The sequence below is a fragment of the Trachemys scripta genome, chromosome 1 (assembly GCF_013100865.1).
Source record: "Trachemys scripta elegans isolate TJP31775 chromosome 1, CAS_Tse_1.0, whole genome shotgun sequence".
NCBI lineage: Eukaryota > Metazoa > Chordata > Testudines > Emydidae > Trachemys > Trachemys scripta.
In genome coordinates this window covers 291,804,975-291,823,165 of record NC_048298.1, presented here as the reverse complement: position 1 = coordinate 291,823,165, position 18,191 = coordinate 291,804,975, and the positions used below count along the sequence as shown (strand labels likewise).

General features: G+C 46.7%; 1 protein-coding gene across 2 annotated transcripts in view; it reads left to right on the top strand.

Annotated features, from left to right (window-relative positions):
- The first annotated feature begins 8,022 nt into the window (after positions 1 to 8,022).
- The window catches only part of TMEM272 (transmembrane protein 272), a 28,323-nt gene continuing 18,154 nt past the window's right edge, over positions 8,023 to 18,191 (top strand). The window contains exons 1-2 of one of the 2 annotated variants that reach the window (XM_034758540.1): positions 8,023 to 8,297; positions 11,703 to 11,784. In XM_034758540.1, the coding sequence (XP_034614431.1) occupies positions 11,727 to 11,784 (58 nt within the window). In that variant the 5' untranslated portion in view covers positions 8,023 to 8,297; positions 11,703 to 11,726. Of the gene's footprint in view, positions 8,298 to 9,122; positions 9,449 to 11,702; positions 11,785 to 18,191 lie in introns of those variants that run through there. The other variant, XM_034758541.1, reaches the window with a different exon arrangement.

Sequence of the window (18,191 nt, the reverse complement as noted above, 5' to 3'; positions counted from 1 at the left end):
GCACAGGACACTGTCGCTTTTTACAGATCCAGACTAACACAGCTACCCCTCTGATAAGATGATACAGGTAGATTTGATGCTTGGCTCTTCCAGACATGTAATGGGCTTAGATATTTATCATCAAACTAACTTGCTTTTTCTCTCCCATGTTATGGCTGCTGGAACCAAGGCAACAAGTGGCTGGATTCTAAAAGAGAGAAGATTCCCAAAATCAAAGTGCCATTTCATAACACTGGCTTCCCAGGAATTAAACTGAAACTAAGTCATAGCCATTTTGAGCTGTGTCACAAATTTCCCCAGAGTAATGGGAGGAGGAGGAGAAGGTGGCTGTCTTCTTCAAACAGGCAATCAGGAAGAACATCCCCGAACTCTGGGACCTCACCCACCGGAGCACGGGCAAGAAAATGTTCTGCTGCCCTGACAAGAAAACAGTGAGCTCTGAACATGGGAGAAAGTTTTGAGATGTGTGGTTGAGTGAATGAATGCTCCCTCAGCTCAACCATCTACTTGTGTCAAAGACATCATTTATTCTTCTCTTCTATTTACTTAGAAATAGGGAGCATTTATGGATTATGCTGAGAGGTGTTGAGCTTCATACCCTGAACATGTATCACCACCACTTTCTATAGGAAAGTTGGTCAGTAATTGGTATCTGTCAATCACTAGTCATTCACTTAACTGTCTTTACTGTGGTTCCCAATGCAGCATCACATATTCATGCAATCAGTTCCCATCCCAGCTAGTGGCTCACAGGGACATACTTGCCCACTGAGTGAACCTTGGAGCACAGTCCTACCTGGTGAGATTCCGAGGCGCTACTGCACTGCTGTGCGCTGCCCGTGCCTGCAGGTGCCACCTCCTCAGCTCCCATTGGCCGCGGTTCCTGGCCAATCGGAGCTGCTGAGCTGGTGCTGGGGGCGGGGGCAGCACGCGGAGCCCCTGTGTCCATTCCTCTTCTTAGGAGCCACAGGGAGATGCTGGCAGCTTCCCGGGAGCTGCGTGGAGCCGGATAAGGAGCCTGCCTGCGCTGCCAACTGGACTTTTAACTGACACCTGGGAACCCTACTGGTGATTGGAGCAAGAGTCAGGCCTAGTGTTTGGAGGAGTTAAGGGTCAGAGCCAGAGACAGGAACCAGTAGTCAAGCTGAGGGTCAGAGCTGGAGTTAGGAGGAAGCAGGATAGGAACAAGGCAGGTACAGAAATGATCACAGCTGTGGGCATAAGTGTTGAGCAGCCAGTGACCTGCTGCTGCACTTAGGAGCAGGCCTGCTAGCTCCCTTCAGCCAGTCAGGCAAGCTGGCCAACGAGGTGATCCTACCACAACTCAGCTGAGCCCATTAATCTGCCTGGAGGCTGGGCTGGCTAGGCCTCAGGCTCAGCTGAATGGGTTCGCTCCTGACACCTGAGGCATCACACAACTCTGACAAATGGGGGCTTTGTGCCTTTCCTAGAAGGTGGAGACAACAGCTTGGCCAGCTCTTCAAAGCATTTCCCCTTTCTGACCAGCACTACTTCAGTCTTGCTTGAGCCAGCTCTTCTCCATCCCAGAGCTAATTTCCTCTCAGTATTCTGGTGGTGGTTGCAGAGAATGAGATATGTAGTCAGGCTTGGCAGAATTTTAATTTTAATTCCCCCCCCCCATTTGTTTAACTGTTTTGATTTTTACAGTTGTGGGAAATGAAGCAGCTGGGGCTAGGGTTAGGGCAGTGTTGACAGCAGGACTGCAGGGGGCTCCCTGTGTGGCCAAAGGGCCTAAGACACCTGGGCACAAGGTGTGGGGGAGGTTGTGGTGCTGGCCCAGTGGAGCAGAGGTGGAGGCGAGCCCTTGGTGGCAAGGCAGGCCGCCCTCTGCTGAACTGCCGAACAGTTCCTGCCTGAGGATGGCCCACATGCTCCTGGCTGGTGAGTGAGCCAGAGGGGCTGTGGAGCTGCAGGGGGCTCCCTGCATAGTCACGGGCCTGATGACACTGGGTCCCTGCAGGCGCAAGGGGTGGGGGAGGCTGTAGGCTTGGCGGGCAGAGCAGAAACCCCTAGCCTGGGGTGCAAGGAGAACAACGATACTCCAGCTGAGGGGGAGACCATCCCTGCTGCTGAATGGCTCCTGAGCCAAGTAGCAGTGGGATAACCTCCCCCATGGCCAGGGGCATATCCTCCTCCACCTTTTTGCAGTTGTGGCCAGGGGTCTCTGCTCTGCCTCACTCGGTCTGCAGCCTTCCCCACACCTTGTGCCTGTGGGGATCATGGTCACTTGCTGCAGTCCTGCTGTCACGACCCTGCACCCTCACTCCAGTGCAAGTGAGGCTGCAGAGGGCTTCTGCACTGCCACAGGGCTGGTGACACCAGATCCTTGCAGGCACAAGGTAGGTGGGGGAAGCCGCACTCATTGTGTGTGAGCTGAAATCAACGTTTACCGACATCTTATCGATTTAAACTGAATCCTGCCAAGCCTACATAGAGCTGAGTGTTAATGGTGTACTGCTGGCAGCTACCCCATGGTATCTCACTGTCTCTACCAGCGGTCTCATGTAGCTATTGAAGAGAAGCAAAGATAGTGTGGATCCCTGGCGGTGTTGCCCATCTCGTCTCTGAGTTCTCACAGAGATGGCAGTTGTAATTACAGTGAATTCGAGCAGAATCAACTGTGCTAGCTACAGCATTGACTGCTAGTGAACACCAAAATGTCGTCTCTGGTTTGCAGGAATCTAGGCCTGCTACATCTGCAGCATTGACTCTTTGCTGGGGGGATTGGCCCTGATTCATTCCTGTTGTTTTTTTTGCAGAGATGTGATTGTAATAATTGCATGCTGTAATTTCTGGAATTCCATTTGGCTTAGCCGTTAAATGCTATGGAAAGCAGTTGAAGTGATTTCACACATACCCCTCCACTGCTAACCAAAGCAGCTGTGAGCTAAATATTCACGTCTTGCCTTGAACAATGGAAAAATGAAAGATGTATTGAATTTCTTTTCTTATAACTACCTGTGTTGCTATTAATAAATGATAAAAAGCTTTTTCTCTGAAAGCATTATGATAACATGATCGTTTCTATAATAGAAAGTAACTCTATTTTATTCATCAGTTTTAAAATTACTGCTGTCTCTGTCAACCTGTGGACAGATTCTCAAATTAGATGGAGCCATTTCCTGAATGCACTCACTGGGCCTGGTTCTCTGCTGACTTGCAGCATGATTATATGAACCTGTACAAAGTGAGGGTGAAGGCAGAGGTGGGCTCAGGGAGGCTTGTTTCCACATTGTGAGCCAGCCTTCACTAGGGGAAAAGGTGTGATCTTTTTTTATAACAAGATAGCTAACTCGAGTTAGCTCTCTTGTTTTAAAATCCTAGTGGAGACAAAGCACGGGGCAGTTTCACCTCAGTGTGGCTGGTTGAGGTAAACACTGGTGGGGGAGGGTCTCAGGTTTTCTCAACCAGCAACATCAAGGCAAAACTATCCTGTGCCTTGTCTCCGCTAGGAATTGACAGTGAGTTATTCTGAGTCCGATTTGCTATTGTAAACACCAACCCTTTTTCCCTAGTGACTATACAACACTGATTTCGTTCTCCATGATCTGTTGTAGAGTGGGATGGACTCACAAGTTTTTATCTTGACTGGGCTGCTCACAAAAGAGCGGTGATCCTTTGGGACCCAAGTTTATTTCTGGTTCCTCACACATTTGTGAGTGAGGTACTACTACTCCTCACATTCCTTACAGGGCACACCGTACAGGAGGGCTCAGGAATCTACTTTTACTGGACTGACTCTCAATTAACTTCTCCCTCTTCAGACTCGCAGCTGGCCCAGGAGCAGCAAGCATCTGGAGTTAGGGCAGTGCCCGGATGCAGCCTCTAGGACCCAATACAGTGACCACTGAAGTCAATGAAAAGACTTCTATTGACTTCAGTGGGTTTTGTCTCTATCCCTATGGAGGAACCAAGAGGCCACATGTGTATGTATACAGGCAGCCAAGTCACTAAACACCCAGTTGTGCACGCAAACATGCAGTTGTGTAATTATTCAATTTGTATACGAAGATGGCTAGACAAATGGATGGATGTACGTGTAAATTATACAGGTGCCTTTTTGGAGGTACTTTGAAAATCTGGCCTTTTTGTACCTTAATTTTGCCAAATCCTTTCTTTTTTTTTTCTTTTTTTTTTTTTAAATAACCAATGAATTAGGAGAATTGTAACTCTATTTGGGTATTTTGGCTTGTAAGTCATCCAGTCATGAGAACAAAGAAATTCAAACTGGAAATAAAATGCAACATTCCTAAATGAGTGTCTCCATCTCTCTGTACTAAGCACTATTCCCAATTAAATAGCCAGGGAAAGTCACACTGACACTGCTGAAAGAAGAACAGAATCACCCTGTTCGTGTGCTCAGACTTCCAGAAGCTATGGGCTTGGAGCATGAATTACTAGGTGACACTTTATGATCTATGTTGTGCAAGAGGTCAGACTAGATGCTCATAATGGCTCCTTTCGGCCTTAAAATGTATCAGTCGTTTAGGAACATGGGGTTTTGACTATGCTCTCAGACACATCAGTATAAATTAGCAGTAATCACTAAAGTCACCAGTGTAAGCAAGACCAGAAGTGACCTTCTTATACCTTATGCCTGTGTGAACTCACCAGTGTAAGCAAGATCAGAATCTTATACCTAGTGAAACTGCACTAGAAACTGAACAGAACAGTTCCATCCCCACTGTTGTCATCATAAAATGATGTGAGGAGCAGTGTTCAAGACTAGAACTTTCACCAAAGGTTTGCCTGGAGAGATAGCAAGACCCTCACAGGAACAAAGTTACTTTTATTGAAGATGATATTTTAAAGTGGTGATTCTACACCAGAGGTGGGCAAGCTACGGCCTGTGGGACCGTCCTGCCTGGCCCTTGAGCTCCCGGGAATGCTAGCCCCCAGCCTCTCCCCTGCTGTACCTGTCCCCAGCAGCAACGCCACCGCACAGGCAGTGCTCTGGGCGGCGGGGCTGCGCGCTCCTGCCGAGCAGAGCAGCAGCATGTCTGGCTCCGACCGGGCGGCGTGGCTGCCAGACATTCTGTTCTGAGTGGCATGGTAAGGGGGCCGGGGGGTTGGATAAGGGGCAGGAGGTCCCGGGGGGAAGTCAGGGGACAGGGAGCAGGGGGCGGATGGATGGGGTGGAGGTTCTGGGGGGTGGATGGGGGATCGGGGGGCTTGGATAAGCGTGGGAGTCCCGGGGAGCCTGTCAGGAGGTGAGGGTATGGATAGGGGTCAGGGCACAGGGAACAGGGGAGGTTGGATAGGTGTGGGATCCTGGCGGGCCTGTCAAGGGGCAGGGGTGTGGATAGGGGTCAGAGCAGTCAAGGGACTGGGAGCAGGGGGGTTTGCTAGGGGGTGGGGTCCTGGGGGCGGTTGGGGAGGAGTACCGGGAGGGGGCAGTTAGGGGACAAGGAGCGGGGAGGGGGGTTGGATGGTGCAGGGGTTCTGAGGGGGGCAGTCAGGGGGCAGGAAGTGGGAGGGGTTGGATAGGGGGCGGGGGTCAGGCTGTTTGGGGAGGCACAGCCTTCCCTACTCACCCTCCATACGGTTTTGCAACCCTAATGTGGCCCTCGGTTTGCTCACCCCTATAGATAGCAAAAAGAAGGGCTAAAACTCCTTTCTTGTCTATCCCCAACTTTCCTATCTTCCTTTCTCCAGTTTCCCATTCCGCCGTCCTTTACCATTGTTACATGACATAAAAAAGAATCACTGGAAGAGTTGCTTTCTTGAAACGCTGAACGAGGTGCTTTATTATAATAAAGAAAACAGAACTATCTTTAAAACTACTCAGTTCTTCTCTTCGAATTTTTTCCTAGACTTTTCCGCAGCCCTCTCCTACCTGGTTTCCTGCTACAGATTTAATGAAACACTAAATATATCCTCACACTCCCCTTCTTTTTCTCACTAAAATGTCCTTGCTCCTAAGCTGAGGAACGTTCTACTTGGGAATTTACCATATTTTCCTTCTCCCCTCCCCATCCAACTGTTAACTTCTTCCCTAAGGTTTGTTAGTACTCTATATTGAATGGATTGCTTATGAAAAGGGTTGTATTAGCTGTGGAGAAAAGCTTGAAAAGTTTCACCCTAAAGTTGCAATCAACACAAAATAAAGAAAAAGAAATCCTTAGTGATTATTTTTTTTAGACTCTCAGTGCTTTTAAGACAATCTCAGGGGGCTAATTTATGATTTTGGAGCATTTGGGGTAGCAATGCTGCAATTACACTGGGGACAGCTGCTGTGGCAGCTTTCCCCTACTGCTGTGCCTTAATCTTGTTCAGAAAGGATCACGTCTAGGGCAAAGAGTAGTTCAGCCCCCCATATCAATTCAATCCTCGGTCCCTCTGCTGGCAAAGCTGACAGAGGTGCCAACAAATGTCAGACATGCAGGTGATTTTCATAACACAGACAACTGTCTAGCAAAGAGAAGATTTCATTATTCTACAGCTTCTTGTGGCATCTAGAAACTAGCTTCACTCACCCACTTCCTTTACTCTGCTTGTCCCATGTACACAGTCATCTGTCATGGTTACAAGTCAGGCTAAAATCATAGAAACTGGAGATGGAAAAGACTTAGTAGGTAACTTTGCGTACCCCTTGGCCAATATAGGCTTGCTCCCAAGTGCACGTTCAGACTAATTTTTAAAGATTCATGCAAAAGGATTTCTATCATTTCCTTGGGATTCTATTCCATGATTTTGTAGCTATTCCTGATAGAAAATTTTATTCAGCTCACATTTTTCTTTGTTCATTTGCATCTGATTTCTCTTAGTTACGCTTGCTTGGACTAATCCAAACAATTCCCCTCTCTCCTTGCTATTCCTACTTTTAAACACTATGATGTCCTGTCTAACTTCCAACTTTGGTAACTAAATTCGAATTACTACTGTTTCAGTTGGTGCTTCCCTTCTCTTCCTAAAAACAGTTGTGCAGTGTTGTGTTGTTAGCACATGTGTCAGACCAGAAGTGGCTGCATTTCAGTGGTGAATTAGTAATATCAATGGGCACAGTTGTAGAGATCTTACCCACTTGAGTGCTCCCCTTGAAATCAACATGAATACTGGTGAAGCAAGGTATTAATCAACATGAGTAAGGACTGCAGAATCAGAGCCTCTGTACTATGCACAGAATATACTCTCTATACTATTTAACATTTAAAGACCATTGGGTTCCTTCATAATGAAAAACGACATACATTATTTTTTGTGCATACTAGACAAATTGCATGTAAAAAAAATCTTTAAGCCGTGCAATTTTCTTTTCCCCAGTAAACTCAACCATGGACGTCATCCTCCTAATGCATAGCTGTTAGCTTTGCTTCAACATTAGAATTATATTACATATGAATGCTGTGCAAACATGAGAGCTGAGTTCACTATTGTTTCTCCAAAGTTTTGGCAGGTATTTTGTCAGTTCCCTAATGATGATTTTAACAGCTGGTAGCCTTTTTTGCAAAGCCTTTTATAAAAGGCCCTAAATATGTGTAGATCTTCATTAATGCGGTAGTTGCTCCCAGAGAGATTTATCTGTCAATCATAGTTTCCTATTGTACAAAAGGTATTGCTGTCTAGCTAGTGACACAGCACTTATTATTAGACCCGAGATTTCTGACAGGCACCTGCTAATGAAAAGAGAAACTGGCGAATAACTATTCAAAAAATAGATCTCTAGGGAGGTAGTATAGGATATATGGAATAAACAACATCCAGTAGCTAACACTGAAAGCTGTGTATGTGGCAGCTTTGTAAATCACAGAGGACTATTTCAGGCCATTGCAAAGAGCAAAGGGACAAAACGGTACCATAAAATAAACCAGGCATCAGCTACTAGCTGCTGATTTATGGATAAACCAAATCTACTGAAAGATTTTTGCAAAGGAAATATCTTTTCTTTCACCTTCACAAGTCTTCTATGGGCTCCTCTGCTGCCCCCTGATGGCACTGTAAAACCCTGCAATTGCTGGGTTGGGGAGCAAGCCGAATGTGGGAGTATATAGGAAATAATTATAATCCCTTCTCCTCACAACTAGAAACAGCAGAGGAGCTGCTTGGCTGCAGCAGAGGAGTTTGAGTAGCGATAGAGAGAAAAGGTGTGTGCAACAGAGAGAGAAAGAGATGGAATGAAAAGAAGCCAAGATCGCTTAAAGCCAGCTAACTGAAAGCAGAGTCCCTGGAAGCGGAGTATGACTATAGTCTAACACAGGATCCGACTTTCACAATATACTTTTGTCGAAGAATCTATTTTGTGATTTCTCATTCCAGACTTCCATTGGTTTAACAAGGTGAGTTAAGACAGCACTCAAAAGTCCTTTCAGGTATGAGAAATTCATTGGAAAGATGCTGATTTGCCAGGAATGTTTGCAGAATAAAGGACAATGTCACATTTTGTAGTTTGTCAGGAAGAAATGGACTGCAAACCAGTATGGTAGAAATGGTTTTCGGAATATTTAAAAAATCCTCAAGAGTCTATGCAGTGAGATGAATGTGTTTCTGTTGCTGAAGGTTTTGGGGTCTTGGGGCAAAGCCTATCTGATTGAGCTATCAGGAATTTTAGATCTACAGTGCAGCGAACTGAGAATTTAGAAAGCAACAGAGTGTCTTCCTGTTTTATCCCTCAACAGTGTGAGGTGTTTGGAATTGATTGAAAGTGTAGCTTATTTTGTGCAGCCAAAGTATATTTCAAGCAATCAAATAATAGACCAATTTGGAATCTGTTCTTTACTTGGATAACTAGTGATGGGAACAGTGTAAAAGGGGACTTACAAATGCAGAGGGGTCAGGCATGCTCACAGGAGAGAGGATCATTCTTATTTTGGTGAACACAACTCTGAAAATGTAAGGTTAGGACAGAAACCAACAGCAGCAAACCAGTTCAAAGTTAAAGCTACCCAGGGCTGAGAGTGGGCTGGGCTGGGTTTACAGAAGGGTCTGAGCTAAGAGACTTCTCATTACTGCCTGGAGGAATAAGGGACAGAGTTTTAAAACAAGGGGAGCAATATCTGAGAAAGTGTTAGCATGTCATGAGTTTGCTGCAGTTCAAGCCTCCCCTGAAGCCAACATTCTGGGGCAACCCTGGCCCCCCTCCATCAGCACAGCTGGCACAAAAGGGAGAGGGGCTGGAGCAGGTCAGCTGTGCTGAGACTGAGCAGGATGTGGAGAGAAAATATATCCCCATGAGCTCTGCTCTATGGATTCCATCTTTGCTATCACATGGGAACAGCCGGCCAGGGAGTGACCAAAGGATCTGCAGCTATGTAGAGCCACCAGCCAAATTTCCCCAAATAGGGCCATGCAGCTGCTTTGACAGCTACTGTGACCATCCCCATGGTGGCTGAATAACTTGTCCCCTTGGCTCGACACGCTCTCCCTTACACCTGTGCAGCAGAAGAATAATTTCATTTGAGGCAATGAAGTACACCAGTGTAAAACTGAGGTAAGGAGGATCACAGTGTGGGCCTTTGTCTCTAACTTTACCCAGTTGTGTCTGGGTTTTTTATTACCTGTGGTACCATCAGGTGATTTTCTGAGACCCGCTGCAATATCTGTTGTGGGCAAAATGAGGGTGCCTATCTGCATTACTTTAGCATTCTATAAGCCTCTACACTCTACATTGATTCGGTGTAGTTTTTAGTGGTCATTTAAATTTTAATTTCTTATAATGGCAGTTTTCCAAAGGAAATTACCCCTTAATTTGCCTGGCAACTGAGTTGCTCCTTCACATCTGTTATAGCTAATTACATACAGTAAATGCTTTTGTCCATAATATGCATTGTGTTCCTGCAGATAGGCAGTTTTTTGGCATGTTTACCCATAGACTTTATAGCACTTTCCAAAGTAGTAGATCAATCATATAGGTTTCAAATCCACTCTGATAAATGGGTGCATGTCACCTGTAATCTGGTGAAATATCTCGAGGTTATGTGCCTATGCCCTGTTGTGTGTGTACCTATGAAACCATCATGCCTTTGCTTTCTTAGTACTACGTCTTCATATCTTTTAAGAACTCTCCCTCTGTGCAGAACTCAGTTTTAGCCATGTAATCAGATGGCTGTAGTTGCTGAGGCCAGCCACTAGATGGAGACATGATCACACATACTGAGTCTATTTATTGCATTTACTTTTCTTTATTGTAGTTTTTCTTTAAAACCAAAGTCATTTTAGACTGAGGGTCTATTTTGCTCTCTCTGTGTGGAAATATAGCCTGAACAACCACAGGAGTCGTTCATTGGTCCATGATAATTTGGTATTCAGAGGTGTGGGGGTTTTTTAATGCATTGTTAAAGGATAGGTAAAGTAGTTTTAGCAAAAAGTACAACTATAAAAGTATTTTCTGTTGATTGCATTGCCTGCTTTAAAAAAATAAAAATAATGGGTGTTTATATTTTTTCTCATAATGGCCAAAGTGATTTAATTAGACCATTTTATGGATATGTCACTAGCCATGTCTTGATTCTAAAAGCAAAGTCTAATTTTGGGTTTCTCAGGAATAAAATTTACAACCAATGCCCTCAGTTTAATCCATTCTTTTCTACATTTGAAACTGACCTCTCATGTGGTTTTATGAGTATATACTCTTACTTTGGTAAAGAGTTATGAAGCCTTTTGCTCTGCATTGTTGTTTTGAGCCAGTGGGTCTTGCTAGCATTTTGAAAATTGTATACAACCTACCACTACTACATTGTTACCTCCACCCACCTTTGCCCACTAAGTGCACTTCACTGCCAGTTTCTTTCTTTTAAAAACCTGTCAATTGTTGCAATCCAAAAGCACAATATTTGCTCTTCGGAAGTATCTTTATGAGCCAGGGATGGTTTAGTGGCATGTTGTGTGAGGGGGGAGGGGATGGGGTGAATTCCCCCAGAATCAGGTCACTTCTGACCAGCCATCATCTTATTGTGGCCAAATGAAAAGAGTCGGCTTTTGCCACGTTACCACACAGCGTTTTCTGAGATAAAACAGTAGTGTCTTCTGAGAGTGGGGGAAGGGTGGTAACACAGATACAACTGTGTAAAAATTGCTGGCAAATGACTTTTTAAATGTATCCCATTTATTTATTATGGACACCAATTTTACCCTTTTAAAAATCACGATCTATCTTAATGGTGGCCTTGATCCTGCACAGTGCAGACAGGGATTGTAGTACTCGGTATAAAGACATGAGCAAGACAGGGAGCGCAGGGGAAGCTGATCGTGCATTAATGAAAGCTCTGCTGTGTGGCTGCCAGAATGCTCCTGACTAATAGCAGCAGCAAGGCCAAAGGGGAGCAGTTAGCTAAGTGCCTTCTTTGCACTCTGCGGATGGCACTGAATTCCTCTTTTTCAGACACACCCAGTTGTGCATCCCCACATCACTCCCCTTTTTGGCCATGCATGCTACTCTTTTTCTATACAGTCTCCTTTCACTTACACCCATGTCACACAGTTGATTTCAGTGGTGTTACTCCTGATTTACACCAATGTCATGTGAGAGGTGAATCAAGCCTTTAACATTCAGTTTATAGTGGGGCTAGATTTGCTGGTATGCTCTGGCTACTTGGTTCTGCTCCAGCAATCTGGGTGTGCAGCTGCTTTGGGTGACTGGGGTAGGCGCAAAGCTGCTAAAGCAAAGCAGTGAATCTGGCCCATCATGTCTAGTTCATTAAAAACACAACTTATTATTGTAATACCCTTATTATTTCTATCTCTAGAGCTACACCAGACAGTGATCACCAATGGCTGCTGGCCTGGAGAAAGCTTGTCACCGGTGCATATCTAAAATTGCCAGTAATGGTAAGTCACAGCTGTAGAAGTAATCACCTTCTATTACTTAAATGGCCCTGTGGTTACTATAGTTAGAAAAATGGGCTAATACCAAGTTCATTGCAAGTTAAGGGCATGAGAGTTTAGGCAGCCGTACCACCTTCTGCTATGATCTCACCAGAACTGACAAACTAAGGGCCTGACCCAAAGCCCAGGTAAGTCAATGGAGGCTCTGGGCATTGGATCAAGCCCAAATGGTCTACTCCTGCCTGGTGCGGAGTAATGACAACTCCTACCTAAATCAATTAGCACCTCACAGGAGGGACTCAGCATGCTGCAGGACTGGGTCCTAAACGCAGGTGGTCCTGGTCAGTACATAGATGGGAGAATCTCAAACTTCTGATTCTGCCTTCTGAGTCAGCACTAAACCAATGTCCCAGCATGGTGTTAGGAGGCACATTGGTGCTGCAGATGTGATGTAAAACTGAGGTCCAGGTACGGAACAAGGTATGTTAACTCTAGTGTCCTGGTCAAATTAAATTTTATAAATACACCTTAAAACACTTTACAATGTACTGCACTGCAGAGCCAAATCTGGTGTAATTCTTTTCAAATGGGATCCGACGCCACAAGGTGCGGGCGCTGCTCTCCTGTGGCGCGAACCGCAGCAGCCCCAGGGCGCCCCCCGCGCATGATGCCCTGCTGCTGCCAGGGCCGGCTCTAGGCTTTTGCCGCCTGAAACGCAAAAAAAAAAAAAAAAAAAAAAAGGCCAGAATGCCACCCCTGAAAATGTGCCGCCCCAAGCACGTGCTTGGTTTGCTAGTGCCTAGAGCTGGTCCTAGCCACTACACTCCTTCTTCCATAACAAAATGACCTAAAATTCACAACCCCATGAAATACAGTCTTCCACAAAGATTACGATAAAATGCACAGACTCTCAAAAGCTAAATTATACTTTAAAGTTACTGATTCCAATACATTAGAACTTCAGCTAAATATTTCCCACCAATCTCCTGTCCAATTCTTCAAATGTAGCCTAAAATAGTCTGACTGAAAGCAATTCAGTCTGAAAGACTTTGCTGCTATTAAATCACCCTACTGCTACTCTATCAAATGGCACAGCAAGAGCCCACACTGAATCTTACCTTCTCCCCTGAGGAGGTACCAAATACCAACTGCCTAGGTGAAAAACCCCATCAAGCTACAGAGGGCTGTCATCTAAGGGCTTGTCTTCACTACCCGCCCGGATCGGTGGGTAGAAATCATTCTCTCAGGGATCGATTAATCGCATCTCGTCGGTACACGATAATCGATCCCCGAATCAACGCGTGTACTCCACCAACCCAGGTAGAAGTAAGCGCCGTCGATGGGGGAGCTGCGGCAGTCGATTTGCGCCGTCCTCACAGTGGGGTAAGTTGGATCAGATACGTCGAATTCAGCTACGCTATTCCCGTAGCTGAATTTGTGTATCTGAAATCGATTTCCCCCCCCCCCCCATAGTGTAGCCTCAGTAAGGGCTAGGCCAGACTTGACCTAGGTTGTGAAATCTGACAAGATCCCACTCTGAGGAAATAGAACTGTAGGCAACATTGCTGGGCCGGATTCTCTGTTCCCATCTTTTCTCTTTACATTGTTCCAGTGACACAAAGGGACTAGAAAGCAGAGACCAATCCCCCCATTCACATGGTGGGGAACAGTCCCCAGCTCACATAGAGCTTCTATGTCACCCCCACCAATAAAGAGCATAAGGAGTAGTGAGGACGGTGTCCAGAGCACTCTGTGATCTGGCTTTGCTTATTTCACAAGTGGCTGCTTGGGAGCTGTGACCATCTGGCGCAGTTTAGAGAAGCCCCCAGACTGCTCTAAACTCCACCGGGGCAGTGCCTGGTTCAGAACTGCATCAAGAAACAAGATGCTTCAGCAACCGGACAGCTCTCCATCACCTCTGTCGCCCCCTGTGGAAACCATGCACAGCAGAGAATCTTGGCCATTATTTTTACCCCTCTCTGGATTTCAGGACAGAGGGCAGAGGCAGTGTATTTTCAGATTTCTGTTCCTACCACAGAAACAATCGAAATGTTACTATTTTCTGCTGGTGTTATAGTGCCATCAGGGCTTCAGGGGTGACTAATGGAATAAATTACGCAGATATGGGTCCAGTTAGTGTTACCTGACATATTTAGATAGCCTGCAGAATTATGTGGAAAATATGTGAATGATTTTAGGGCCCAGTCCTGCAAACACTAACACACATTATGCACAATGGGTGAAATTCTCACACGTGCCTTCCCCCTCATAAGGCCTAACTGCCACTTAAGTCCCACTTACTCCTTCAAAATAGGTGCCTAGGCCTCATGGTGTCTCTCTGCACAGGGGTGAATTTCACCTGGTGTGACTACTTATGTACGTAAAATCACATATTTGCAGGGTTGGAACCTTATTGAACAGATTCCTTTTACACTGTAAAATGATTGTGCTGTTATATATTATCATAAGTGTTATGTAAGTTTACAGGTGGAAAAGAGCTATTCAATTTATGAATCCACGTTCCTTCCAGTGCAGGACTGCTCCCTGCAGGATACCCTAGGGTGGTTTTTCTACTCCACTTTTAAAATGCTCAAAGGATGGAACTTCTCAACTTCCTCTGCAAGACTATTCCACTAGTAGATCTCACTATAAGGACGTTTTTCTTGATTTCCAACGTAACCTTTCCTTTGCTCAATTTCATCCCATTTAGGGCAACCATATTTCCTAAAGTAAAAACAGGATGGCTGGGGCTTGCCTGAGCCTGAGCTGCCCCCCACATACTCCCCATAGGGCTTACCAGAGCCACTCCCTCCCCCCCGAGCTCCATGCCCCATGCCACCAATGGCTGGTCCCCGAGCTCCCACTACCCGTGGCTGGGGATGGGGCTGATACACACACCCCGAGCTTGGTGCCCTGTACAGACAGAGGCTGGGGCTGACCCCCCTCCTGAGCTCCACACCTCCTGGGGCTGGTGCTGAACCCCCGGCCCTCCTCCCCTGAGATCCGCGCCACCTGGGGCTGAGCCTCATGCCGCCTGGGGCTGACCCCTGAGCCCCACTGCCTGGTACCTCACATCACTGCTCCCCACAATGTTCCTCTGCCCCCCTTCCATGGGAAGCACACCCAACTTTTTTGGTAAACTGGGCATTTGTTTTTTGCTCTTCCCAACTGATCAGTTGGGAAGAGTAAACAGGACAAATGTCCATTTTGGGGGGAAGTCAGGACAGAGCTTAAAAACGGGACTGTCCCAGCCAAAACAGGATGTATGGTCACCTTAAGCCCATTTCTCGTACTGCATTTAAACCTCTAGGACCATCCCAAATAGTCCATCTTCCTCTTGGGTGCTTGCGCCCTTCAGAGACTATCGTGTCTGGGCAAGCTAACCAGATAGAATTCAGTTCCTCATAAATTAGTCCCTTCAAGTTTCCTTGCTGTCCTCCTTTGAATTCCATCTCATTCATTGACCTTTTTCTATTATTAAAGGGCCCAGAACTGCATGCTGTACTCTCAGGTGCCCAACATATTGACGGTTGTGCTGATGTTTTTTGTTGTGTGGATCTATGTCCACTTAGCATCTGCACTGAGACCACTTACTCATTAAACATACACCACTAGAACAGTCACCAGTGGGCAATGAATTGGGTCATAGCCAGCGGAGGATAGGAGCTCAAGAGGAAGGAGGGTTTTATATTTAAAACACAGGCCCGGGAATTAGGAAATCTTTATTCTCTTCCTGGCTCTACCAGAGTTCCTGTGCGAACTTTGACCAAGTCCCTTCACCTCTCTGTGCACCTGTTTTCCCCATCCAGGAAATGAGCATAATAAATACCTATCTCTTCACTCAGAGGGTAACTCATTAATTATATTTTGTAAATGAACAGCTTGGTTAGTACCTGGGAATCAGGAGACCTGCATTTTATTCCCAGCTAAGCCACTGCCTTGCTTTCTGATCCTGAGCAAGTGTCACTTAACCCTTACCCTCTGTGTCCAAGTCTCCCTGTCTGTCAATCAAATTACAGACTGGGAGACTTAATTAGGGATTAAATCCCCTGAGCCATTCTCTTATGTCTCTTACTTAGGACATGTCTACACTACAAACTTTTGCTGATGTAAATGAATTTGGCATACAGCTGCTGCAGTTAGTATACCACCAGCGCTTTGAGTACTCACGAGGATTGCTTGTTTAGATGCACTGTGTGGTGCACCATGGGTAGGTATCTCAATGTGCCACCATCCAGCGCACTGTGTTTTGGGAAGTTTTGACAATGCATGATGGGGCAAAAATGAGTAGTGTTGGAGTAACTGGGACTGCAGGCTGAAATTCCCATCATGCAACCTTCTCCTCCCCATAATGCCATCTCTATCCCATCATTTTCATGCTTATTTTGAAAATCCCACAAACCCACGCAGGATTTGTCGTGGTCCGCAATCTCTGACAGAAGCATAGAGCCTGCAGTGCTCTGCACTGTTGTCATGAGCGTCCCAAGCACAGCATGCATAATCTTCCAGTATTTTCAGAGCTGCAAGAAGAGTCTCAAGGAACACAATGATTTCCTGGAGGGCAGCTTGCTGTGGGACATAGCCCGAACCAATGCAAGGTTGTTGTTGGTGTTCACAGAGAAGCTGCAAATGCTGGAGCGCTGCTTCTGGGGCCTGAGAAACTAGCACCAACTAGTGGAATCACTTCATAATGCAGGTTTGGGATGATGAGCAGTGGCTGCAGAACTTTTGAGTTCTTCCCCATCTGATTTCCCAGCCTGGCTCCTAGTTCCACCTCTGCACTCTGCAAACTGGGAGGCTCCTCCCCACCACCCTCTGGGACTGTCCCAGCCCTGCCATTCCTCCTTCCATGGGCAGCTTGAATGAAAGCAATGCCACCCAATGGAAGGTGAGCATGGCATCTCAGCTGGCCAATGGGAGCTGGAAGTTGCTGGCCTCTTCCAGGTGTGAGGGGAAGGGCTGCAAGGTGGTGGGTGGGAAGATATCTAAAACTGCAGGACAAAGAGACCAGTAAGTCTGGGGGAGTCCTGACCCTGCATCCCAGCTCCCAGGGGGCCCCTCCCTATGCCCTCAGGTCCCAGCCCTCCAGCTTCCTCGGGGGGCCTTCCCTGTGCCCCCCAGGTCCCAGTCCCTCTCCATGCCCCCCAGCTCCCAGGGGGCCCATACATGTGCCCTCAGGTCCCAGCCGAGCAGCTGCCCAGGGGCCCCCTACCTGGGCCCCAGGTCCCAGCCCTGTTCCATGCCTCCCAGCTTCCAGGAGGTCCTCTCTCTGCCCCAAGCTCCCAGCCCCCAAGCTCCTGGGGGGGCCTTCCCTGTGTCCCCTGGTCCCAGCTGCCCTCTATGCCCACCCAGCTCCTGGGGGCCTCTCCCTTTGCCCCCAGGTCCTAACCTCCCAGTTCCCAGTTAAAAGCAAATACATCATGCAAATACATCATGGAACAGAGATTAAAGAAGAGAAGGAACAGTCAAGTCTATTTTAGCTACACCTACATTAACTGTGACTCTCACAGGTCAGTGTATGTGAAGTGGTGGTTGTCCTTACTGTCCCCTAGTGTGGAGTGGTAGGGGTAGGGATGCAGACCCTGATGCCATGTGCAATGCTGAGGTGTGTGTGGGGGGGATGGAGGTGCTATACTGGAGTTCTCCATGGATTGCAAAGGGAGGTGAGCCCATGTTTGCTGAACCTGTAGGTCCATAAGAGTCTGAGCATCTGTGTTTGCTGCTAGAGAAGCCCCATTATGTCCTAGTACATCTCCCTCTCCCTTTTTTTCCTGGGCCTTTTTCTTCTTTGCTCTTTCCTTCTCCATGCAGTCTGCAGTGTTCATCCTTCAGGCCCTCTGCTCACAGTCTGATGCAGCACGGACTTGCAGGCTCTTGTGGAAAATGTCATCTGGAGTTCTCTTCTTTCTCCTCCTTATCTGGCTCAGGTGTTCTGTGGGGGTGGAGGGGGAACCCCTGAAGGCCAGAAGGGCAGCAGCTGCTACAGATAAAACACATAGAGGTACCACTGTGGAAAGCAAAAGTTAAGATTCAGAATTCACTTCACTTGCTCCCCTAAAGCTTTATACTAGACATGTTTATTGATGCTTCTGCCTCGGAGTGCTTGGCACTGAATACTGGCACCATTTTCCACAGGCAGTGGTGATCGTTACCCTCAGGAGTGAGTTATCACCTACAAAGGCACAGAGAGCACAGCTGCTGCTGGCATCCCAAAGCCACTCAGGCTGGATGCTGCTAGCCTGGGTACTGAAATGGAGCCAGCTAAAGTTATCACTGACTGGCATGGGACAGAGTCCTACCTCAGAAGAAGAAATAAGGCTGCCATCCCTAGAAATCTTCGGGAGAGGATTGCAGAGTTCTTCCATGAAAGTTTCATTGAGATCTCTCAGGAGGATTCAAGGGACATCCCT